General features: G+C 64.6%; 1 protein-coding gene across 1 annotated transcript in view; it reads left to right on the top strand.

The window, feature by feature from the left end:
- Positions 1 to 23,133, top strand: part of GPC1 (glypican 1) — a 29,228-nt gene extending 6,095 nt beyond the window's left edge. The window contains exons 2-9 of the mRNA XM_026491193.4: positions 15,288 to 15,446; positions 17,025 to 17,416; positions 18,173 to 18,338; positions 19,742 to 19,872; positions 19,959 to 20,078; positions 20,172 to 20,305; positions 20,655 to 20,830; positions 21,193 to 23,133. Of these exons, the coding sequence (XP_026346978.2) occupies positions 15,288 to 15,446; positions 17,025 to 17,416; positions 18,173 to 18,338; positions 19,742 to 19,872; positions 19,959 to 20,078; positions 20,172 to 20,305; positions 20,655 to 20,830; positions 21,193 to 21,419 (1,505 nt within the window). The 3' untranslated portion in view covers positions 21,420 to 23,133. The remainder of the gene's footprint in view (positions 1 to 15,287; positions 15,447 to 17,024; positions 17,417 to 18,172; positions 18,339 to 19,741; positions 19,873 to 19,958; positions 20,079 to 20,171; positions 20,306 to 20,654; positions 20,831 to 21,192) is intronic.
- The last annotated feature ends 1,784 nt before the right edge of the window (positions 23,134 to 24,917 follow it).

The raw sequence follows: 24,917 nt of genomic DNA on the forward strand, positions 1-24,917 counted from the left end.
CAAGTGTGTCCTCCCCCTGCCCACCCACAGCACATGGCTGGCTCCATCCTCCCTGCGGGGCTTCCCGCTGCCCTGCTTCCCTGGGCATCCCCCAGCCACCCACACTCTGGGGCTCTCCCTGCTCCCCGGGGTGCTCCTCAAGTCTGGGCAGGCCTCCGCAGTAAATGACGGCAGGCACCTCCCGTGGCCAGGCCTGGGCTAGGGGCCGGGGGTCAGGAGTACACCGGCTTCCCAGGGCTGCGGGAAGACGCCACGTACCGGGCTGCTTACACAACGAAAGGCTCTCGTCTGGCAGTTCGGAGGCTGGAAGCTCGGGATCAGGGTGTGGGCAGGCTGGCTCGCCCTGCGGCCGAGAGGCAGAGTCTGCGCCAGGCTCTCCCGGCCTCTCCGGCTGCCGGCTGTCCTTGGCGTTCCTCGGCCTGCGGGCCTCTCGTTTCATCTTTGCACGGGTTCTCCTTGCGCGGCCTCCAGATGAGGACAACCGTCCTGTCGGATTAGGGGCCCGCCAACTCCCGTGTGGCTTCATCTCAACCAGTGACCTCACATACGGGCACCTTCCGATAGCCTGCTTAGGACTGCAGCACGTGAATCAGGGGCCATGGTGTGGCCCGTGGCCGCTGGGGACCCGGCACGTCCTCTCCCTGCTCTCAGGTACTTTCTATCTGGCCACCGCGATCCCGGGCCTTGGGTGTTTCATGACCAGGGCCCCTCAGGAGAAGGCCTCGCCCTCCCGTGTCTGCCACGGGCTCAGGGGCCCCGGTGACCGTGGGGAGGAGTCAGGCTTTCTCCCGGCCCACTCCTTACCCCACCCGCCCAAAGCTTCTCGGGGCACATCGCTGGTGTGGGGGGCGCTTAGAGACTGCAGGTCCGGGCCCTGACCACCGCTGGGTCCTTGGCTGTCTCCAGCCCCTGTGAATCTCAACGTCTCCGTCCCTGTCAGGGTGGGAGGGCGGGGCCACGCGCTCCGACAACCTTCAGTGCCTGGAACTGCTGAGTCGCCAGCGCATCTCCTTTGTGTCATGACCCAGAACCAGGGTGGGCAAGGAGGGGGGCCGGCCTTACGACCCTCGTAGGCATGGGGGGCACCTGGCTGACGTCGCTGTTACCCAGTGACACCAGTGTTCCTGGGACAGACTTCCGGGTCCCCACCTGCAAGCAGGAGGGCCCCCAAGCAGGGGACACAGCATTCAGGGCAGGTGCGGAGCCCCCAGGTGGAATTCCGGGGGGAGGGAGTGGGGCTGAGGGGCCAGGAGGTGGTGCAGGGTTCAGAGCCGCAGGGAGGGGACTGACGGCAGCAAGCCCCCCCCCCCCGCCCCCGCCTCCCAGCACACAGCTGGCTCCTGGTGTGGCGGCCCCGCCGAGGAGGCTTGCTGCTCATTTGTGCTAAGTGCTCCCTGGGTTCTGGAGGCTTGGCTGGGTGACAGGGCAGCCCCGAGGGGCTCCATCAATCCTGCTCCCTTGCCATCTGCCCTGACCTCAGCCCCCCAGAGGCCTAGAGCCCTGCCCGCCACCCCTGTTGTGTCTCACAGGGGAGACCAGGCTGTCTGCGGACCCACCAGGTAGGGGCTGAGGGTGGGAGGACAGAAAACCAGATACTAGTGATGTGTGGCGGTGCTGGGTGAGGGCCAGTTAACAGCCACGAGGCGAGCCTCCCTCAGCACACGGCAGGGGGCGGGGGGCTGCGCTGTGAGCTCCCCCCCGGGGCCCTGCCGGGGGCGGGGGGGGGAGGACCCTCAGCACAGGGTGGGGGGCTGCACTGTGAGCTCCCCCTGGGGCCCTGCATTTGACCCTCAGCATGGGGCGGGAGGGGCTGTGCTGTGAGCCCCCCCAGGACCCCGCAGTGGACACTCAGCATGGGGTGGGGGTGGGCTGTGAGCCCCCCTGGGGCCCTGCAGTGGACCTCAGCATGGGGTGGGGGTGGGGGCTACACTGTGAGCTCCCCCGGGGCCCTGTCATGGACCCTCAGCACGGGGGAGGAGGGGGGGGGAGGGGGCTGGCCTGTGAGCTCCCCCCGGGGCCCTGCCGTGGACCTGAGGACCAGAACAGAGGAAGTGGACTGGAGCTGGCCGGTAAGGGGGGCCCTACAGGAGCCTCCGCTCTGGGCTTCTCCTTCCCACCTGCTGAGGTGCCGAGGCCTTGCTTCCTTCAGCCTCGCCCTGGCCTCCTCTGGTCCATTGCTTGACGGTCCTTCCAGGGGTGTCTGCAGGGTGGGCTGGGTACCATCTGATCCAGCCACTTAGTGTGTGGATGAGGAAACCAGGTCCCAGAAAGGAGTCCCCAGTGCTCAGAGTCCTGTCCCTTGAGCGGCATCTGGTGTGGGTACTGGGTAATGGGTGGGTATCGGAGAGGGGTCCCCTGGAGAGGAACGGCGGGGGGCGGGGTGCAGACCACGCACACCTGCCTCAGTGGGGCACTAGGGGGACACTGTGCAGCCCTGTCCCATAGGCGCTGGGTAGGAGGTCCAGAGTGCAAGGGTGAGGTCAGCCAGAGGACAGAGTGCTGGGGTTTGCTGCCCCAGAGCACCCCCACAGGTGCAAGGAGAGATGGGCCCTGGCAGGTCCCACACAGCTGAGGGCTTTCATGCTAGGGGCAGCTGGGGAAGGCCCAGGAGAGAAAGGGGCCAGGAAACCGCAGGCCCACGTGAGACCCAGTTAAGACTCTCATGACTGCTGGGATTACAGGAGGGCCTCCTAAGGTCAGAGCTGATCGTGCTGGCGGCCACCAAACGCCTGAGCCCCACTGCCCTGCCTCCCTGTGAGGGGTGAGGAAGGCTGCCAGGTGGGGGGCAAGGACCTCCACCCTTCCAGCCATTCATCCAGTGTGTGCTGCCGCTCTGCTGCTTTCTGGAACACAGAGGTGAAGAGCCATGGGCTCTGCTTCCAGAAGATCAAAGTCTAGTGAGACACTCAGTTGGGGCCCTCAGACCATCCCAGACTCAGCAGGCTGGAGCCCGCAGACGCTGTCTCTAAGCCTCGTCTGCACCCCAGCTAGTGCAGGGCTGCCACACCTGGAGGGACAGGCCAGCACGACTCCCTCCCCGGTGGGCAGCCGGGCCCCGGATCGGGTCAACACCAGAATCTTGGGTCGGTGGCCTGTGCATACCTTCAGGCAACGTCCCTGACACTGAGGACCCACTGCCTGAGCCTGCGCGTCGCCATCCAGGCCCATCCCTGTGTCTGGGCGTGTCCTCCATGCCTGACGTCCCGTGGAGCCACGTGGGCCCCTGTGGTGAGCTATGTGTGACATCTGAGTGTGTCCTCAAGCATCGGGGCCCTGAGTGCCCATCCCTGGCTCTGGGGGCCGAGGGAATACATCCCGCCCACCTGTGACCCCGTTCAGGCCCTGGGGAGAAAGACGACGCCACCCACCACCGGGGTTGGCTCAGATGAACATTTGTACCCTGATTGTCATGGTGCGTGGGACACACTGGACCAACAGAGTTCTTTGAAAAAGATGAGGCTCTTCATTCAGGTCCCCCCTCCCTGACCTCCTCCTCTGGCTTGCCGCGGGCGCCCCACGCCACACTCCTGGTGCTCCAGGTGTCTTGGCACCCTCCCTCCGAGTGACCCAGGACTGGCACCTCCCTATCGCTGTGCGGCTGGGGGCTGGGGGACATGGGGCCGCTGCAGGTCAGACACACACCTCTCAAGCCCCAAGCCTAGGGTAACGTGGTGTTTCCAACCAGGAGCAGTTATGGGGGAGGGGGCACTTTTGGTTGTCTCAGAGACTCGGGCGGGGTTGGGGTGGCCAGGGACCCCGAGAAGTGCCGGCCACTCTTGAACAGCTGGGAGAGGTGGCTTTCAGAAATGCCAGCAGCGGCTCACGGGAAACCCTTGAAGCTGAAGCTCTGAGCGAGGCAGAAGGATGGCCCGCGGAGCGCAGGGGCGGGGGCGGCGGTCTTCCCCGGGCCAGGACAGCCCTGGGGCGGGGGGTCGCCTCTAGAAGGAGAGCGAGCTCTGATGGACGGACACAGGTGTAAAGGCAGGTCGTTCGAGGTAAGGGTTCGTAATTGGGGTGCACGGAGAGGCCCAGGGAATGAACGCAGGAAGTTTGTGAACTTGGCCACGAAAGAAATCACAGCTCTGTTTGTGCAAACCTCCAACCAAAACACAGCGTCGTCTGTTGCTGTGAACGAGCCGACGATGGTTCTCATTGCTGGGACGTGGTTGCCCGTTGAAGCTGCCCGTGCATTCCCCTCCCTTCTCATTAGCCGCAGGCAGCTTGAAGTACCTTTCCCGTCATCGCGCCCCTTGGAGATTCCAGCTGGTATTAGACGTGCTCTGGGAAAGCCCGCGAGGCACCCGTCTCACCTTTGTTCCGCATCTTCTGATGGCTGTTGCACTTCGCCTGGCTTCCTTTGTGACCCTCCGCATGATTCTTCACTTCCTAAACCCCCGCGGAGGGGTCCAGGGCGCTGCCGCACACAGGCGCTCGGGCTCAGCGCAGAGAAGACACTGCTCGGGCGGCGTCCGCGCCCAGGAGAGCCTGTGGGGGCTGGGGGCGGGGGTGGTGAGGGGCACCTGGGGCAATGGGCACACTCAAACATAGTCTCTCCGCATCCCTCAGCAAGTGCTCCCTGAGCTCCTACTCCTCCCTGCTGAAACGCAGCCACAAACGGCCACAGGCACGGAGCCCGGACGGGGATTGGAGGCCTCACGTGAGCTGTGGCCCCGCTGGCCACAATGACACGTGTTATCTTGTAAGTCAGAGGTCAAGAGAAGCAACGAGTGAATTCAGACAGACGTGGGAGGGTTGCAGTCACCCCTGGCCCCGGGCTGTAGAGCAAAGACCCCTCCCCGCCTGGGGCGCCCAAGGCCCCAGCCTCCTGGGCTGCCCTTCCAGGCCCCCTGCCTTGGCTTCTTCCCTGGTCCCACTTTCTCTGATAGTGAGAGTTTGCAGTCAGAGGTCCTGGAGCATTCTGCCCACAGCTAGAGGCGGAGGAGAGGAGCCGGCTCGATGCAGAGAGTCAGCAAGGCCACACGAGAGGGAGGGGCACCGTGACCTGTGGCTCTGGGGGAGACGACGGCCTAACAGGCACGGTCCCAGAGCGGCTGTCCTTGAGTCCAGTGGTCATTCCCAGCGGTGTGTTAGGAAAGAAGCAGTTCTCCTGAGGAAGCCGAAACCTGGTCTGCTGGGGTTCACGTACTGGCTCCAGGTTCACTTACTGTGTGACCTCGAGCCCCTGAACCTCTCTGAGCCTCACAGGGCTCTTCTGTAAAAGGGCAGGTAGCAGTGCCTGCCGCACGGGGCAGTTGGGAGAATCAGTGTTCCCTTGTGCCCAGCCAGAGCCTGTGCTGCGGGAGCCCTGGGGGGACAAGCCTTCTGTCCCCAAGTCCCGCCTTCCAGTGGTGGCAGTGGGGGAGGTGCCCCCAAGTGGGAGGCGGGGGACCCCTGGCTGAGGTCCGAGGATCTAGGCTGGAGGGGAGGATTCTGCCTTTCCTCAGTCACCCACGGCTGCTTCCTTCCTCCATACCCTGTGTGGTGTCTGTGCTCCTGCCCGGCCTGCCCTACTCTCTGGAGTTGAGCACGCAGGAGGGACAGCCGAGCCCGTCCTGCGGGGCGGCCCATGACGAGGGAGCACCCCCCAGCACCGCAGGGAGGGACAGCCGAGCCCATCCTGGGGGGCGACCCGTGACGAGGGACTCTGGGTGGCCTTGGAGGGTGGCAGCTGGTTTTCGGAAGAGAGCCATGGGTGGAGGCGCCAGCCATCAGCACAGGCCCTGTATAGAGGCTGGCGACGGGTAGGAGATGGTGCCGGCACATGGGCCAGTGGCATTAGGCAGCAGGTCTGAAACACTGAGCAAGTCATATAACCTCTCCCAGCCTCAGTCTTCCCATCTCTAAGATGGGGATAATCGTATTTTCTTGTTCATTGAGATAGGTCCAGTGTTCTCTGAGGAGGCTAGGGCTGTGGGTCGGAGGACCCCAGCCGGGACATGTGACCGAGCACTGCAGGGTGGGATCCTGTGTGACTTCAGTCAGGCATCTCCCCATAGCCCACGAAGGGCTGCCAGATCTCGCAGATAAAACTGCAGGCTGTCCAGTTAAACGGGGCTCCCGATAGGGAGTAACCTTAGAGTTTAGCTATGTCCTCAATATTTTAATTTGAAGTAAACAAAAAATATTTTTTAGTGAAAGTGTGCCCCACATATTTAGTGTAAGTATGTTGCAGATATGGGGGTGCTTGCTTTTTTGGTGATAAAATAAGCATAAAAAGATTTATCATTTTAGCTGCTTTCGTGTGCAGTTGAGGGTCACTGAGTGCATTCACGCTGTCGTGCAGCCATCACCGGCCTCCATCTCCAGAAATTTCTCATCTTCCCCAACTGGAACTCTGTCCCCATGAAACACTGACGCCCTCCCCCGCCCCTCCCCGCCCCTCCCCGCCCCTCCCCGCCCCTGGCACCCACCCTTCTGCTCTCTGTCACCGTGAATCTGACCACTGCAGGGACCTCGTGTCCATGGAGTCATACAGGATTCGTTGTTTCGAGTCTGGTGTTTTTCACTCGGCATAACGTTTTCAAGGTCAGGGCTCATCCACATTGTAGCAGGTGTCCCCCTTCGCTCCTTGTCATGGCTCAAGACTGTCCCGTCGTGTGGATGGGACACACGTTCTTACCCATTCCTCCCTCCGTGGACCCTCGGCTTGTTTCTGCCTTTTGGCTGTTAGAAGTAATGCAGCTCTGAACAGGAGTGTGCAAGATTCCGTTCGGGTCCCTGCTTTCAATTCTTTGGGGCCAGATTCTTTTATACTAAAAAGTAATGCAGTTTATCTAAAATTGCCATGGACCTGTGTTCTGCCCTTTATCACCAGCCTCATCGCTGAGGTGGCAAGGGCAGGGGCGGGCGGTGCCGCCTGGCCGGTAGGCAGCCACCAAGTCAGCCGGGGGAGGAGACTGTGGTCCCCAGGCGGCGGGCTGGCCGCACAGCAGAGCGCGCCTGCTCCTGCCTCCGCCCTCCTGCTCGGGAACCCCCCTGGGACTGGCGTCTGGGGGGGCCTGCAGTGGAAGAGGTGGGGGAGGCCAGCATTGCTCGGCGGCCCCTCCAAGCTGAGTGACCTTGGGCACTTCGGCTCCTGCATCGCCCCTTCCGCAGTAGAGTGAGAAAGAGGGGGCCGACTCTAACGCCCTGCACAGCTGCCCCAAGTCCTCCGCCTCCCGCCGAGGTGGCCGGGGCTCCGTCAGAACAAAGGAGCCCTTGTGGGGGGCAAACTCACCTCGAAAACCCCCTCATGGCACCAGCATGCTGCTGGCTGTCCTGCTGCGTCGGGGCGGGGGAGTCAGGTCAGGGGGGCCTGAGACCGCTGCGCTGGGGCTGTGTTGGTGGTAAGCCTTGAATGCCAGCACTGGACACGGAGTCTCTGTACGGCTTCTTCATACGTAGTTGTTTATTGACCCAGGTCTGGCCTGGGTGCTGGGCAGGGAGGCAAGAGAAGGGGAGTGGAGGCTCCTGCTGCCAGGGAGGGTGGCCAGCTGGGACTTGGGGAAGGCCCCAGGGTGGGCTGCCTGCTCTGAGCAGGTGCTGTGGCCCCAAGGGACCCGGGAAGGCTTCCCGGAGGAAAAGCTGAGTGGGCATTGAAAGAGGGCCGAGCAAGGGGGAAGGGCGCTGATTTCCAGAGTTAGTGGAAGTGGCAGGTCACAAGCTGGATGGGGTGACAGGCTGGGTGGGGTGACAGGCTGGGATGCCAGGCCGAGGTTGGCCGTGACTTTGGATGTGGCTACCAGGCTTCGTGGGAAGAGGGTGGGTCAGAGGGGATCAGCCAAGCCTTCTGCCCCTTCTTGGTCATCTTTTCAGGCCCCAGTTTTATGGGCCCTGAGCTGAGAGTGCCCCAGGTCACAGTGTGCCCCCATGGGCTCTTTCAGTTGGAGGGTCTGTTTGGGGTTCTGGCCCAGCTGAGGGTCTGTGCCCTCTCCACCTGCTGGGCACTCAGGGGGTGGATGGGTGGGCCTACGTTGGGTCTTTGCAGGGAACACAGCTGAGCTGCAATGTCCCCTCCTGCTGTTCCAGGTTGTTCCCTGTGGACTTGTCATAGGGCCCCCTCGGCTGCGTCAGGCCCCAGGGGAGGGTAGGCAGAGCCCCACCACTGCCCAGCCCCCGGCAGGAACTGGGATATGCATGTGCCCGTGGGCGTGCTCTCTGCAGCCCGGCTTAGGCCGAGGATGAGAAAGCAGGGCTAACTTTGGCCTGATGGGTGAGGTTCCGGGGAGCACTCAGTCCTGGGCCACAAAGGAGTGTTCCCTGCCCTGCAGCCAAGACCTGGGGTCAAAGGTGGCACAGACCCAGGTCCCCTTCATCCTGATTTGTTCTGAGGCCATGGCATGAGCTGGGAACCTTGAAGCAATCCTAGGGAGGCTAGTTGGAGGGGGCCCGGCCTCTTGGCCAGAGCTGTGACCACATGGATGAGGCCCAGTGCCTCACCAAGCCTGGTGCCCACTGGCAGGGTGGCCTGCCCAGGAGGTCCCCAAGCAGGAAGCAGGAAGCAGGCAGCAGGCAGCACAGAGAGCAGCCTTGGAAGTTACCTGTGAACACTGCTGCCGGCGTCTGAGGTGCCGAGACCTTGGTGAGGGCACCCGGATCGAGAGCTGCCTGTCAGGCAAGTGTCTCCACCTGCCGGCTGGCCGAGAGGAGCACAGACCTGCTACCGAGAGGAGGGTGGCCTGAGTGGGTGAGAGGGTGCTGTTCTCCAGGGGGGTGGCGGCCAGGGAAAGGCGAGACCTGGGCCAGGGCTCCAGGGAGAGCTAGTCTGGTGTCCTAGGAGGAAGGGAGAGACGCAAGTGTGGGATGGTGCCCAGGGAGGAGGTGGGGGCTGGGTCCGTGGACTGTGTGCCCAGGTCGGGTTTGCTGTTTCCTAGGGGAAGGAGATGAGCAGAGGGGTTGGAGGCCCAGGTCACTGAGGTGAGAGACTGGAAGGCTGGAGGGGGTTAGGTAGGGGATGTGGGGTAACTGTTGGTGGCTTCGAGTACCCAGGCAGCGGTGGGGATCTGGTCGTCCTCAGCAGGAGAGGGGGGCTCCCAGGTCTTCAGCTGCCATGCTCCATCCCCAGGAGAAACCTGACCCTCCCACCCCCTGGGGTGGGCCCTGGCTCCTGAGCAGCGAGCCCCAGGCCCGCGCCGGCTGTGCTGCAGGGGCCCTCCCGCCCGGAATTGGGAGCAGCACCCGGGAGGAGCTGGGCCGCAGGGAGCTAGGGGGCCGCCGGCCGCAGGGGGCGCGGGCAGGCGGCCGGCGGGTTCCTGGGAGACGGGGCGGTGCCGAGCGCGGCGGGGCGGGGGCTGCGGGAGGAGGCGCGTCCCCGCGCCAGGAGCCGCCGCCCTCGCCGTGCGCGCCAGTGCGGTGGCGGGGCTGCCGGGGCAGCGGTGGCCGCAGCTCCTCCCCGGCTCCTGTCCGCCTGCGCCGCCTCCGAGCCCTCCGGCCCGGTCCTGCTCCTCCGCCTTCCCCCGGCCGGGTCCCCAGGCCCCCACGCGCCCGCACCCGGAGTCGCGCGCCGCCCGGAGCGTCACCGCCACCGCAGCCTGGGACGCCGCCGCTGGAGCCGCCGCCGCCGCCCCCGCCGCCGCCGCGCAGGGCTCTCGGGCCGCAGAGCGGGTGGCGTCTGCGGGGCTGGGATCCAGGCTGGGTGACCCCGCCTGGGCTCCACCAGCCGTCTGCCCGAAGCCATCTCCATCTCCCCGGCCCCTCACCTGCATCCCCATCCCCAGGCTTGCCACCCCTACCTTCACTCCCTCCACCTGGACATCCTCACCCCCATCCCTGTCCCCCATCACCACGGCCTCGGCCCCATCTTCTGTCCATGCTGCCCCTACCCTCATCCCCACCACAAACCAGCCCATCGTCGCCCTCATCCACGTCCCCATCCGCTTCTCCAAATCTTCCCATCAGGATCCCCATCGCCAGTCTCCATGCCCACCCCATCCTCGCCGCACCCCAGCACCACCCCACCTCTCTCCCCTACAGATCCCCACCTGCCCTTCCCCAGGTCCCTCGCTGCCCGCATCCCAGCAGCATCCTAACACCCCTCCCCACCCCCATCCCTTCCTGTGCTTCCCAGTGCCTGCCGCAGCCCCCTTCCTGCAGCAAGCCCCCCTTCCTCTTCCATCAAACCCATCCCCCTCCCCTTCGCTTGCGGCAGCCCCCACGAGTCCCCTTTGCTGCCACCCCTCCCCATGCCTGCCGCGCCCACTGCGGCAAGCCCCTTCCCCGCCAATCGTGTTGTCCTCCTCCCCGCCCCCCCCCGCCTGCCGCAGCACCCCCCCCCCCCGCGTGGCCCCCCTGCTCTCTGCCTCCCCGCCTGCCAGCCGCAGCCCCCGCACCCCCTGGGCGCCCGCCGCGCCCACTGCACCAGCGCCCCGTCCCGCCGGGCCAGGAGCCGCGCCGCACCTCCAGACGGCGCGCTAGCTGTGTCTGGCTCCCGCCTTAGGGCGCGCGGGGCTCCATCCTGGCCCACAGCGACTGGCGAGGGCACCGGCGCCCAGCCTTTGTTCCGCGCCTGCGACTCGGCCCCTCACAGGCCTGGGGGGCGGACCCCTCCCACCCACCGAGGGAGGAGGTGCCCGCAGCGGTGCCACTCGGCTTTGGGTCCCAGTGCACGGTGGAGGCTCTGCGGCGGGCAGTGGCAGAGGGCTCCTTGGTGACGCTGTCATTTGCCTGAAATGGTGGTGGGATCTTTGGGTGGTCGGTGAGGTGTGGGGAAGCAGGTTGGGTCAGAGGCAGGAGGGGTTATGGGTGCTGTGATGTGTTAGTAAGAGAGGGTAGGAGATCGTGGTTGAAATGTTCTCTGTGAGGTGGTTCCGAGGCCGCCCTTCTGGATGATCGAGTATGACCCTCAGGCAGGGACCAGTCAGGGGCAGACGCTTCCAGAGAAAGGGGTGAGAGAGAAAGGTCTGGAGCTCTGGTGTGGACAGTGCCTGGGGAACCTTCCTCTGTTTGCTCAGTGCCTCCCACCCCCAGCAGGCTGGTGGACATGCCAGGGGGCTCCTGTGGCCACTGGAGCTGGACAGGGAGCAGGAGGGGGCAGGGGGCAGTTGTCCAGAGAAGAGTGTTGCGGGGGGAGAGCCTTCTACATCTGCCCACCCCCGGTCTGCCAGCAAGGCCTGATGGAGGGTCCCGAACTGAATAAAGGGATGAGGTGGGAAAGCGGCCCCCTTTCCTGTTCTTCCAGACCCGGGCCTCTCACTTGGTGCATGTTGGTGCCTGGAGCTGTACGTACGACCGAGTTCCAGCCCCGTGCGAGGGGCCAGCGCAGGCTAAACATCTACAGCGAGTTAGTGTTCTGGGCGTGGCTGGGTCAGTCGGTGCAGAGGCTCCGGGATGTGGCTTTAAAGGCAGGTTGAGCAGACTCTTGTGTGAGCAGCAGAAGCTTCTGGAGAGATGTGCTTGGCGTGGCGCCATCTTCCCTCTGCAGTCTCCTTGGGAGGGCTCTAGCGCCACCAGTCACAGGTGGCTGCCGGTCTGGGCCTGGACACATGAGGTCTGTGTCCAGCTTTGGAAATGGTGACCACTGTTGGGGTGGGGGTCTTGGGCTAAAGCATAGGGGTGACAGTGCTGGCGAGGGTGGCTGCTGGGTGGGGACGCTATTGGGAGGCTGCTAAGACAGGACAGCTGGGAGCAGCGACTCAGCAGGTGGCAGGAGGGTGTGAGCCTTAAAGGTGTCTGAGCCACAGAATGGTAGGGGCTTAGTGAAGAGAAGTCGGGGATCTGGGGTGATCCCAGGAGGTCTGAATCTGGAGGGAAGAAGATGGCCACGTGGTCTGCCACCCAGGAAGAGAAGCAGCTGCTGATGGGGTTAGGGAAGTGGGTGCAGGACTTTAACCTGAGGAGCAGAATTGGGGCATCTGGGAATTTGGGGGCGGGCCTGGAGGAGCCCTGCCACAGGGACTGGGGTGAGGAATGAACCATCCTCCCCTTCCCCCCAAAAAAACCTAGGGTCATCCGTGGGAAGAAGTGTCCCACAGGTTAAGGGAAGGGAGAGTTCTGGAAGGATGTGGCCAGCTTTTGCAAAAACAGCAAAGCGACAGAGGGGGAAAGGAGAGATGGTCACTGGCCAGGTGGGGGAGGGGTCAGTGGGAAGAGGGGACCCGCCAATACCTCCCAGTGCCAGGGGTGCATTCCCTCCCTCCTGGGCTAGTCTTCATTCCTCCGTGGGTACTGAGCTGAGAGGAGAGGTGGGGCCTTGGGGGCGGAGAGTCTGAAATGACAGAGTACAGAATTCCATCAGCCTGATTTGCACACTGCCAGGGGCAGGGAGCTCATTTTCGCTCCTGGCAGACCCCCACCCTGGCACGAGTTGGCTCTGACCAGGAGACCAGGAGGCGCAAGCTTGCTTTTGGAGGGGGTGCAGGGGATGCCCTGCAGAACCCACCTCCAGCTGGCTGATGTCCAGGGCCATCCGATGATGTGCGGACCCAGGCCGAGCTGGGCCAGGGTGGGCAGGAAGGAAGCACAAAGCCTCTGGGTCCTGACTGCTGCTCTTGGACCGGCCACTGTGTCTGCCCTGCCGCTGGCTCAGGGCCGCCTCGGCCCAGCCCGCCCGGGGCTTCAGGCCGGCGCCCGGGCTCTGGCTCCGTGTCTTCACTCCCGTGTGTCCAAGGAGGGAGGGAGGGACGGGGGCTGTGCTGGGGCAGCCGGAACAGCGCCGGCCACCGGGCGGCTGGACGAGGTGGCCAGGCAGGGCTGGGGAGGCTCCGGGGAGGCTGCTGGGGCAGGAGTGGTAGCCGTGCTGACAGTGCCCAGGGGCCCACTGAGAGCCCGCCACGGGGGAGTTCCCTGTGTCTCCCCAAGTTCCGTCCGCAGCCCCGCCACCCGGCCTCTCTGCTGTCCGCATGAACTGGCAGGTTCGGGGAGGGGGTCTGTTGTACCAGGGGACCGGAGGGTCCAGGAGGGAGGGCTGACACTTTGGCAGCCTGTGCCCTCCCGCTGCTGACTCAGCCAGCCTGGCCTGAGTGCCCGTCACTGCAGAGCCCCGGGTGTCCCCCAGAAGCCCCAGGCTGGCATGCCCCCAGTTCGCCTCCCCACCCCCACCCCCCAGCGCCCTGGGAGCCTGCCCCCTGTTGAGGCGGGGAACTCAGCTTTCTCCTGGTTGGGTGCACAGGGACCCCATGGAGAGGACCCTCATCCTGCCCGGGGTCCTGCCTCCTGCTGGCAAGGGTCCAGGGCCACATGTCAGAGTCCGTAAAGGCCCTGAGAGAGAGGGATGGTAGGTGTTCTCAGGCCCAGCCCTTCCTGCCTGGAGGCCCCTGCCCACCCCACCCCCTTACGAGAAGGGGCGCAGGAATGTTGGTGGGTACCTCCTCTCTGTGAGGTCCTGGGGAGCCAGGCTCCAACCCTTGACCCCAGCCGGCTCCCGCAAGGCCCTGAAAGTCCTGATTCATCCAGGGAGTGAACCCACAGACCTGAGGCCATTCCAGAGATGGGCCCCAGTGGTCTTGAGCGCCAATCTGTCTACCCTGAGGTCGGCCCTGTCCCAAGGTGGGGGCTACAGCCCCCCTCAGACAGGCATGCTAGCATCGCTTCCAGGCCCTGGGAGAAGGGTGGTGGTCCCCCAGACAAGCATCCCCTGCATGGTGCAGGCTTCTGAGAGCTAAGGGCATCGGAGGCCCTGGGGAGTAGGACGGCTTAGGGCCCATGTGGGAAGGGGAAGAAGGGGCTGGCCTTCTTGCCTCTGCCCCCCTCCCCCCACCTGAGACCTCCCAAACCTTCCCTTACCCGCCGTGTCGGAGTGGGCTCCCCCAGGCACCTCTGACACCCTTCCTCCAGCCCCACCCCAGTGTGCAGTGGCCTGTGGCCTCTCCCACTGCAGCCGCAGCCCCTCGCTGTCACCCGGACGGGCACAGAGCCCACACACAGCTTCTCTGTCCCATTACCTAGCCCGGGGTTGTGCATGTCGGCCCAGGAGATAAAGATGCTCCATCCCAGTCTGACCTGGTGGTTCCGACAGGCTCTTTAGGGCTAATTCAGCCTCAGGCTAACGACGTCTTTGTCACTCCCCACCCCGGGCTTGTACTGGAGGCTGCCTGTGCCCTCCAGGCCTTCTGCTGGGGCTGCTGACCGTCCTCTGCAGGTCAGCTTGGAGGCCCCAGCCCTCGGGACAGCCTCGGGACCCCCAGAGCTCTGCCCAGGCTGCTCCACTCCGCCCCACAACTGTGCACAGGGGGACCCTTTCGTACAGCCCCTGTCCGGGTTAGACCCCTGCCTCCACTCGGGGCGCGGCCTCCTCCACGGCTCGGTGGCAGCAAATATGGCTGGTGCAGTGGGGTAGGGGTGGGGAGGGGAGGGCCGTGAGGTGGCGTTTTGGGTATGGGGGCCTGAAAGCAGGCAGCCTGACTGAGCGGCTTGGCTCCTCCCGGCGTAGCGTAGACTGGACAGGAAACCGAGTCTCCGCAAGCCTGTTTCCCCATCTGTAAGATGGGGTCACAGCACCCACCTCAAAACCGCAGTTGTAAAACTGGCACGGGCACATTTTTAAAGGCGCTTCCTCTCCGGCCCTCAGCCGTCCCTGTGCGGCTCCGCGGTGTGTCTTCAGGGCTGTGCTGACTGAGCACCTCTCGCAGGCCCCAAGATGGAAGCGTGGCTAGTGTGGTGCTGTGCGCCTGAGGGGTGAGGAGGGCTGCATGCAGAGGAAGGGACACAGGCGTGTCCAGGCCCCCCACATGCAGGGCACTCCTCACCAGGCCCCCCCTGGTCCGGAGCCACACCCAAGCCTGCGGTCCTCACTGGGAGCTTGCCTCTCTGGCCTGGTTGGTGGGGAGGAGGCTCTGGTTGTCCTGCCCTGCCCTTCGTGGGGGGGGGGGGTCCCTTCCTCTCTCCCCATTCTCAGCCTGGGCCCAGGCAGGGGGCACCCTGCAGGCCTCAAGCTTACCCCGGTGAACCCTGAGTCTGGCAGCCCACCCCTCTGAACAGACACGGGGCCCTGAGGCAGTTCTGTGCTGGGGCACAGATGTCCTGAGCTGCGCGAGGACCCCTGGGATGGCCCTCCTCACCTGCATGGTGGTGGGGAGGGGGGGGATGGGGCCGAGGAGTTGGGAGGAGCTAGGTGGGGATGCTATCAGACAGCCCTGCCCTGGGACTCAGCCTTCTGCACCCCTGCTTTATGCCCACCCCCGCTGGCTTTGCCCCAGAGTGCCTGGAGGCTGGCCTGCAGAGGCAGCCCTACTCCTGTGTCCTGTGCTGGGGCCTGCACCACCTACCCAGGCTCTCGCCGGAGCCGTGCCCCCTCCCAGGGTCTGCCCAGGGCCCAGGCCCCCCCCCAAGCCTCTGGGCACCTCCTCTCCCTCACGCCAGCCCCTCCCCCACAGGAGAGCACCTGCGGATCTGCCCCCAGGGCTACACCTGCTGTACCAGCGAGATGGAGGAGAAGCTGGCCAACCGCAGCCGGGCCGAGCTGGAGACCGCCCTCCTGGACAGCAGCCGTGCCCTGCAGACCACGCTCGCCGCCCAGCTGCAGAGCTTCGATGGTGAGCGGGCCCCCAGGCTTGGGGCCCCCAGGACACTGACACCAGGGGAGCTGGGCGCGAGGGCACCTCTCCTGGCAAGGCGGGAGCAGAAGGCTGCCTGCACGCAGGGCCCAAGCTGGCGGCCGGGAGCCCGGGAGCTGTCTGCAGGCGCCCTTGTCTGCCCTGCGGTGTGCACAGCAGTCCATGCGCACGTTTGGGGAGATCGGGCCCATCCCTCTGTCAGCCTCTCAGAGGGGACCCTCTTGCTCTCGAGGTGCCTCCTTGTCACCGGCAGACAGGGACAGGCCTTGCCCTGGCCAGGGCAGGGGACTGAGGCTGGGGCTGTCCTGCTGTGGGGGCAGGAGGCCTCTGGGGCCCCGGGTGTGGCCTTCGTGTCTTCAGGGCAGCTGCTGGGCATGCCTCTCATTCCCTGACTCTCGCCAGGTCTCACACCAGGGCTGGGCAGAGAGCAAGTGCCCTGGACATCATAGAGCTGGCTGGCACGCTGATGCCCACGGTGGTCACCTTGGGAATGGTGTGGGCGCTGGGGTGGGGCCCCAGGAAGTGACCTGAAGTCTAACTGGAGGGAGAAGGTGCTCTGTCAGAGCTTGAGCTGAGAGAAGAGGGCGAGTGTGTGTCCGCAGCCGACAGGCAGCTCCAAAGGGCCTTAAGGCCCATGATCTCAGCCCCTGGACTGCTGCTCACCATTCCACAGCCTGGCCAGGAGTCACCCAGCTTGGGAGCCAGCCTGACAGCCTAAGGCCTTGGCAGAGGGCCAGGGGGCAGGGAGGAGATGTAAGGGAGCCTGAAAACCCCTGGCTGCCCAGGGTCCTGGGGCCTGTGCAGGGAGGGTGGCCATCGCTCTGGGGGACGAGCCTGAGAGGAGGGGCTGTGTAGTTACAGACTGCAATCTCCCTGCCAGAGGGGGTGGGTGCTCTTTGGGGACCCTGTTCTTGGCACATAGGGTGCAGGGGCATTTCCCCAAAACCACGGAGGTCTGCCACACGTGTTCAGGCCCTGCCCCCCTGGAGGGCTTCAACAGGCCTGTCTGGGTCCCTGGGCACATCCCAGAGCCTATAGGAGATCCTCCCCGGGCCCTCAAGCAGGCAGCTTCCGGGGGGCATGATAAGAGCTAAGGCTTCTGGAACCGGAGGGAGGGCATCTAAGAGAAAGAGGAGGACCAGACACGTGGGGGGTAGGGGGCGATGCAGGGAGGAACGGGCAGCAAGGAGGAGGGTCCCAACCCTGCACCCCCAGCTCAGAGGATCCCCCTGCCCACCTTACAGGGGATCCCAGGAGGTCACTGAAGCACCCTGCGTCTGTCCCCAGCCCAGAAATGTCAACTGGAGTCCCAGTTGGAGGCCCTGAGACCCAGGAGGGGTCCCCCACCCAGGCTTTCACACCTAGAGCCATGGCGGGGGGTGGTCTTGAGAGTCCTGGGGACCCAGGGCCCCTCCAGGCTCTGCAGCCTGGCCTCTGATTCTCCCAGAGCCTCAGGGGTCCCGGGCAGAGCCCCATCCTGCTCGGCTGCCACAGTGTGGGGGGTGGGCAGGAGGACCAGAGGCCCCGGGAGGCCTCACACCTACCTCCCCGGCCCAGATCACTTCCAGCACCTGCTGAATGAGTCGGAGCGGGCGCTGCAGGACGCCTTCCCCAGCGCCGTCGGCGAGCTGTACGCGCAGAGCGCCAGCGCCTTCCGGGACCTGTACGCGGAGCTGCGCCTGTACTACCGGGGCGCCAACCTGCACCTGGAGGAGACGCTGGCCGAGTTCTGGGCCCGCCTGCTGGAGCGGCTCTTCAGGCAGCTGCACCCACAGCTGCTGCTCCCCGACGACTACCTGGACTGCCTGGGCAAGCAGGCTGACGCGCTGCGGCCCTTCGGCGAGGCCCCGCGGGAGCTGCGTCTGCGTGCCACCCGCGCCTTCGTGGCAGCGCGCGCCTTTGTGCAGGGCCTGGGCGTGGCTGGTGACGTGGTCCGGAAGGTGGCTCAGGTGCGCACCGTGGCTCGGGCTCGCAGGAACCCTCCCCCCCACCTCCCAGCCCTGCCCTCTATGCCCTGGGGCCTTCTGGCCGTCTCCATGACCCTGGGCTGCTGCCCACCCCCAGCCCCGTCGTGCAGACGGCATGTCCCAGGACTGAGCTCTCATGTGGGCAGCCGTCCAGTCCCATCCTCGTCAGGCTGAGTCCCAAGCAGGACAGGAAGGGAAAAGGTCGTGGGGCTAGATGCTGAGCCAGCTGCAGGGGTCGGGTGGACGCAAGCCAAGGGGGTAACATTGCTCTGAGGCCAGAGCAGGCTGGGGCCTGAGGCCTTGGGGGCCAGCAGGGTACCTCCCCCAAGAGGCAGCCGGAGTCAGACCCACACAGCCCCGGGCGTGAGCCACCTCCCCCTCCAGCTGGGGTTCTTAGCAAGTCCTCCTCCCAGCGGAGCCCCGGTCGCGTCATCTGCATGCAGAGCAGGCGTACTCCCACTTCCCCGTGAGGCTTAGTCACAGCGCTGTTCCAGGGAGTCAGTGCTGTTCCAGGGAGTCGCGTGCTGGGACGGCAGCACCGAGGATGAGTGTCTTCCCACTGGGAGCCTGCTTGACCATCTGAGATGAGACAGGGTCCCCAAGAAGGTCTGGGGTCAGGCAAAGTGGGGCAGAACTGCAGCCTCCTAACTTCTGTCCAGAGCCCTCCAGCCCAGGGCTCCTTGGGGGGCTGGGCACACCCAGCTGCAAGGCGGGGCTCAGGCTGCCTTGCCTCCCCAGGTGCCCCTGGGCCCGGAGTGCACGAGGGCCGTCATGAAGCTGGCATACTGCGCACACTGCCTGGGGGTCCCCGGCGCCCGGCCCTGCCCTGACTACTGCCGCAACGTGCTCAAGGGTTGCCTGGCCAATCAGGCCGACCTCGACGCCGAGTGGAGGAACCTTCTGGGTGAGCCGTCACTGCCACTGCACGCCAGAGCAGCCAGGGGCCTGTGGGAGTGGGGACAAAGCCGGGCCCATCCTCTGGAGGGCCTGGTTGTGGCCCTGGAAGGGGGGTTGTCCTGGGGTCAAGGGCCAGGGAGGGCATTCTGAGCAGAGTGTGACTCAGACTGTTGCCTGGCATGCAGCCCTGTGGGTCATGGCTCCTCCTCCTTACCCCAAAGCAAGTGCCCCACCCGCCCCACAGGCACGTGCCTGTGACCTAGGGTGGGCCAGCGCGTGCGTGAGCAAACGTGGATGTGGGCCAGCGCACATGCATTGCTAACTTGCTGCGGGCTGGCCAGCGTGTGTGTGCTGCGCATAGCAGGCCCACACACATAGGTGCTGACATGTGCTCACGTGTGCGTGTTATGATGTGATCCAAACCCACATGTGTCAACTGGCGTATGCACGTGGTGGGCCAGGTTAGTTCGTGCCAGCACACGTGTACGCTTCCGTGCACGTTTGACATGAACATGCCAGCATATGCGTAAGCTTCCATACATGTGTTTGACACATGCACATGCCAGCCAGCACATGTGTAAGCTTCTGTGCACTTGTTTGATGTGCACATGCCAGCACACGTGTAAGCTTCTATGCACGTGTTCGACACATGCACATGCCAGCACACACGTAAGCTTCTATGCACGTGTTCGACACATGCACATGACAGCACACACGTAAGCTTCCATGCACGTGTTCGACACATGCACATGACAGCACACTTGTAAGCTTCCGTGCACGTGTTTGACACATGCACATGCCAGCACATGTGTAAGCTTCCGTACACGTGTGACACATGCACATGACAGCACATGTGTAAGCTTCCATGCACGTGTTTGCCACATGCACATGACAGCACATGTGTAAGCTTCCGTACACGTGTGACACATGCACATGACAGCACATGTGTAAGCTTCCGTGCACGTGTGACACATGCACATGCCAGCACATGTGTAAGCTTCCATGCACGTGTTTGCCACATGCACATGACAGCACATGTGTAAGCTTCCGTACACGTGTGACACATGCACATGACAGCACATGTGTAAGCTTCCATGCACGTGTTCGACACATGCACATGACAGCACATGTGTAAGCTTCCATGCACGTGTTCGACACATGCACATGACAGCACATGTGTAAGCTTCCGTGCACGTGTTTGCCACATGCACATGCCAGCACATGTGTAAGCTTCCGTGCACGTGTTTGACATGCACATGCCAGCCTACGTAAGCGCTAACATGTTCCCAAGCGGACACCTGGGGCCGGCATGCACGTGTGTGAGCACGCGCGTGAGCTAGCATGTTGTTGTCAGGTGGCTAGCATGCGTATTTACAAAACGCCCTGTGTGTGTGTTCACACTTGTGCCAGACTCCATGGTGCTTATCACCGACAAGTTCCGGGGCCCTTCGGGAGCAGAAAGCGTCATTGGCAACGTGCACTTGTGGCTGGCAGAAGCCATCAACGCCCTCCAGGACAACAAGGACATGCTCACGGCCAAGGTACGGGCGGGCAGGTGCAGCAGGCATGGAGGGGCATCCCAGATAGGGCCTTGTGCCCCTCCAGGACCCCTGTGGTCTTCCCCCAGGTCATCCAGGGCTGTGGAAACCCCAAGGTGAACCCCCAGGGCTCTGGGCCCGAGGAGAAGCGGCACCAGGGCAAGCTGGTGTTACAGGAGAAGCCTTCCACGGGCACGCTGGAGAAGCTGGTGAGCGGCCCTCAGCCCGCCAGGGCCTGGGTGGACGGGGGAGGGGAGGGCAGACCGAGCAGGGCGCCCTGTGGCCTGACTGCTGCCCTGCAGGTCTCAGAGGCCAAGACGCAGCTCCGAGACGCCCAGGACTTCTGGATCAGCCTCCCCAGCATGCTGTGCAGCGAGAGGTTGGCCATGAGCAGCGCCAGTGATGACCGCTGCTGGAACGGCATGGCCAAAGGCAGGTGGGTGCTGCCGGCTGACCACAGACCAGCCGACCTTTGCGGCCTCACCCGGGTCCCTCGTCTGGCCTGTGTCACCAAGTGCCATGTGCGCAGGGCCATGCCCGACGCCGGACCCACAGTAGGACACGGGAAACCCAGACAAGGGTCTGGGCCAGCTTCCAGAGGCACATACCTTGCTCAGTGCCTCCACACCCCACCACTGTGGGCTCCTGGTGGTCCCCAACAGGCCACAAGGGGGTCTCAGGCCTGCCAGCACCTGGACCGGAGGAGAGGGGATGGGAGGGCATGCCAGGGAAGCGCCCCTTTCCAGGGAGCAGGCGGTGACTCAGGGCCTGTCCTCGGCCCCCAGGTACCTCCCGGAGGTGATGGGCGATGGCCTGGCCAATCAGATCAACAACCCCGAGGTGGAGGTAGACATCACCAAGCCCGACATGACCGTCCGCCAACAGATCATGCAGCTGAAGGTCATGACCAACCGGCTTCGTGGCGCCTACAGCGGCAATGATGTGGACTTCCAGGATGCCAGTGCGGGCAGGGCCCCAGGGACTGGGAGCCGGCGGGGGACGGGGGGGGGTGCAGGGGAAGGGTGCAGAGGAGGGACCCTCCCAGCCCCTGGGTCCACACAGTGGCTCTGGCTGCTGCTGCTGCCCGGTCACGGACACCAAGCGCCCCCCACAGACACACACCCACATCCCCAAGCACGGCCGAGCCTGGCCAGCATGTCCATCAGCCCTTGGCAGGCCCGGGCGGGCCGGGAGCTATGCTCAGGGTGGAGCTGGCATTGCCCAGCATGGGAGGCCCCCATGGTGGAGTGCTGGGCTCAGGGTCTCCCTGGTGCTTGGGGTCCACAGTGGGGCGGGCCTGCTAGAGCCTCCTCTCCTCCCCAGGTGACGACAGCAGTGGCTCGGGCAGTGGTGACAGCTGCCCGGATGACCTCTGCGACCGGAGGGTCAGCAAGAAGAGCTCCAGCTCCCGGACGACCCTGACCCACGCCCTCCCCGGCCTGTCGGAGCGGGAGGGCCAGAAGACCTCAGCTGCAAGCTGCCCCCAGCCCTGCGCGTCCCTGCTGCTCCTCCCCCTACTTCTCTCAGCCGCCAGGCCCACATGGCGGTAACTGCCCCAGGCCCCAGGGACCGAGGCCAAGAACTGACTTTGCCAAAACGCAAAACAGATGATATTTAATTCTCCTCAGCCCAGATGCCCCAGCGCAGGACAGGGAGGGACAGTGAGGGACCCCGGCTCTGTGACTGCACTGGGGTGGGGCAAGGGACGCTGGCCCTCCTGGCCTGGCTCCGCCGGCCACCCTGGCTTTTAATTTTGTATGAGGCCCTCAGGTCAGCCAGGAACAATGTCCCCAAAAGCCATGTATTTCAGGAACCTGGGGGATGCCGGTGGCCACCTCCTGCCTGCCCGCCTGCACCTCCCCCCCAGTTCCCTGAGCAGTGTCCCGCTGGAGAGCGCGAGCCCGTGCCTTCCTCTCCCGCCTCCTCCCACGGAGCACTTCCGGGCTCCAGGTGTCAGAAACCAGGCCCACACCTGGGCGCACCCCTGGGAAGGCATCGGGTTTCTGTCATCCAGGGTCTAGCAGGGCCTTCGAGATTATGCATGAACACTTCAGTCTCAGCCAGGCCCCTGTGATGCCGTGGCCTCCCCAGAGACCCTCCGTGTCAGGCTGCATTCTAACTGGGAAGGCACCCTTGCTGACCAGTCTTTCTGGATCTCATTCTCTCCAAGGGCCGGCTGCAAGGGTCCGGGGTGCACAGAAGGGCTGCCGTGGGCACAGCCTCACCTCTGGGTGCTGCTCTTGGCTGACCTTCGTGTGAGGCTGGGGGTGTCGATCCTGGGCGTCCCAGGAGAGCAGGCTGGGCCCTCCGCAGACGTGGGCACGCCCTTCGAACTTGGGCCCGGCGCCTGCACAGGGCCTGTGGCTGTGCGGACGTGCTGCCCACCCACGCATTTGCCTGTCATCCCCGCCAGACCCAGGGCCCCCCACTCGGGGTGACACAGGCGGGGCTGGAGGCGACACCGGGCCACAGGATGGGGGTGGCCATTGAAACCAGCCCAGCCAGGAGGCCTGGCCCTGCAAGCCAGAGGGCCACCTGGGTCCCTCCTGGCCCCGCCAGCTGCAGGGGGCCTGGCGGGCTTTGACAGTTAAGGGCTTTTCCAAACATACATACATTCACAGACGCTTTCCATCTGTTCACCCAGAGCTGCTTTTCAGCTCCTCCTCCCAGAGCTTGGAAGGGCTGGGACTTCCCGGACCTGGGGGCACCCCTGCTCCCTCGGGCTGTCCAGGCCCTCCCCCAGGCCCGGGACCCTCTCTCCCTCCTTCCCTCCTGGGCCCTAGCTGCTGTGGGCCCTGCCAGAGAGGGGCTCAGGCAAGGGGACCCTTGAGGGTCCATGGGATGCTGAGCCACTGTGGCCAGGGACAGCAGTCCTAACCAGCACCGGGGCCCGACAAGGCCACTTAGCGCTGCTTTGCCTCGCCTCTCACGCTGGTCAGGGCCCCCAGCCCGTGCCCCACTAGGCAGCGCAGTCCCACGGGCACTCCCACCCCATAATAACCCTGCTCATGCCGGACCGGGGGGCTGGGCCCGGGGCCTCCTTCCCTGTAGGTGAATGCCGGCTGGACTCTCAGGGGCTCTGGGGTAGCGGCTGCCCACGTGCCCAGATGGCAACATTTGGCTGCACGTGGACGTCTCCGCGGGAGCCCGCACCGTAGGTCTCTCTGGAGGGGGCAGCCCCGCACAGCAGGCTGCGTCCTGCTGCAGGTACCAACTGGTGTCACATGCTCTTGAGTCCTTGTATGAATAAAAGGTTGGAGAGCTTGTGTGGCCGCCGTGACCGCATTCTGCACAGCTTGGGTGAGTGCGCACCCCTGGCCCGGCACAGCAGGACGTGACTTGGGGCGCACTGGTGGGGGGGGAGGGACTTGCGCACGGACTGCGCCCATGGTCTGCATCTCCATGTCCCACCTTGGGCCCATGTAGTGCCTGGGAGAAGGAGGAGGCCACGGCCCACCTGCTGTCCACTCCTTCCCTGCTCCGGACACACATTCTGACGTGTGTCTCAGGAAGGTTCCAGTTCCTGCCAAGTAGCCTCAGAGATGCCCAGGAGGCCAGAGCGTGGGGACCAGCGTGGTTCTGAGGCCAGGCCTGTCTGGACATCCCGATGGTCCAAGTCTGTCCCCAGTGCCAAGGAGCCCTGCTACCTCACCAGAGCAGAGGCTCCTGCCCCCGCTGGCCTGCGCTGCTGAGCAGAGTCCCGCACAATGCCTGGGGCAAAGCTGCCAGCCCCCACCCTCACCCCCCAGGCGCCCTTCAGCCCCGCCAGCGCCCGGCCTTGTGGGTAGCACACCCACTGCAGGGCCCAGTGACCAGCTCCCCAGCAGAGCCCGGAGGCCAGCCCGGAAGCAAGAGCTGATGCAGGGTCACTTTATTTGGGAATTTCGGCCACACTAGTCTGCCTGGTGAACGTTCAACAAAGCTGCTCTGTCCTCTCAGGCCTGAGTGCTGAGGAGACAGCGGCCAGTTCCCTGCTGCCCCAGCGCAGGGGGGCCGGGCTGCGTGCCCTGGGAGGGAAAACGCGGCTCCTCCAGGGGTCACAGCTTCTTGGGGGCCCCTGGCCCTAGCAACAGCAGAGCAGCGACTGGGGGCTCACCGGCCCGCCCTTCCAGGAGCCCTGGGATGGCGCGGCGGTTGAGCTCCTCCCTGGAGAGGGGCTGGGGGGAAGGCCTCCCTCCGTGGGGGGCTGGCAGGCAGCCTCGGGAGTTCACGGAACAGGTGTGTCGCTAGACACTCATTCCTGGTTGTACGTGGAAGAGGACCTTTTCGGCCGGCCTGGCAGCTCTGGGGTGTCAGGCTTCTGGCTCGCCTTCTTGCCCAGATGCTTTGAGGACTTTCGGAAGTTCTGTGTGAACAGAGCTGAATCCATTTTCCCTGTGGGGGAAAGAAGTACACAAGCGAGGTGGGCTTCCAGCACGGGCCGGGGGCAGGCGGGGAGGGGCCACCTTGCCCACAGACCACGCGCTGGTCAGGGAGAGGCCCCTCCCTGGCTCTCAGTCCCAATTCATTCCTCCTGAGATAACCAGGAAGCTGCCGCCGTGCGGACCAGCCCCCACTGGCAGACAGAGAGCAGCCTGCTCCTCAGGGCCTCCTGCGGGCAGGCCAGTGTGGGGCTCTGCTGTGCGCACGCGCAGGAATGCACACTCTCCTCCCCCTCCAGGGGACACCAGCGGTCCTTTACCTGGAGACAAGCCCTCTGTCCAGAAATCACACGTATAATCAAAGTGCTGGCTCTAGTGCGGGGTGGAGAGTGGATTCCCTAGTGAATGTGGAAGGATTGGAACGGGGGCCTGTGCTCCTGCTGGAAACAAGATTGGTGGCAAGTCCCGTGTTCGAGCCGTCAAAGGTGGGGGTGAGGCCAGGGCAGGTGGTGGGGCACAGAGGGACCCAATGAAGGGCACCCTTGGTGAAGGGAAACCTCTCCCTCCTTCCTCCACGTGGCCTAAAGATGCGAACAGGACACTTCATGTTTCCAGCAGAAGCCCATTTCCTGGCCCGACCCAGGAAGGCAGAGAAGCGAGCCAGCCAGGAACCGCTCAGGAATCTCA

Source organism: Ursus arctos, unplaced genomic scaffold (genome assembly GCF_023065955.2).
Source record: "Ursus arctos isolate Adak ecotype North America unplaced genomic scaffold, UrsArc2.0 scaffold_1, whole genome shotgun sequence".
In the NCBI taxonomy this organism is placed as follows: Eukaryota; Metazoa; Chordata; class Mammalia; order Carnivora; family Ursidae; genus Ursus; species Ursus arctos.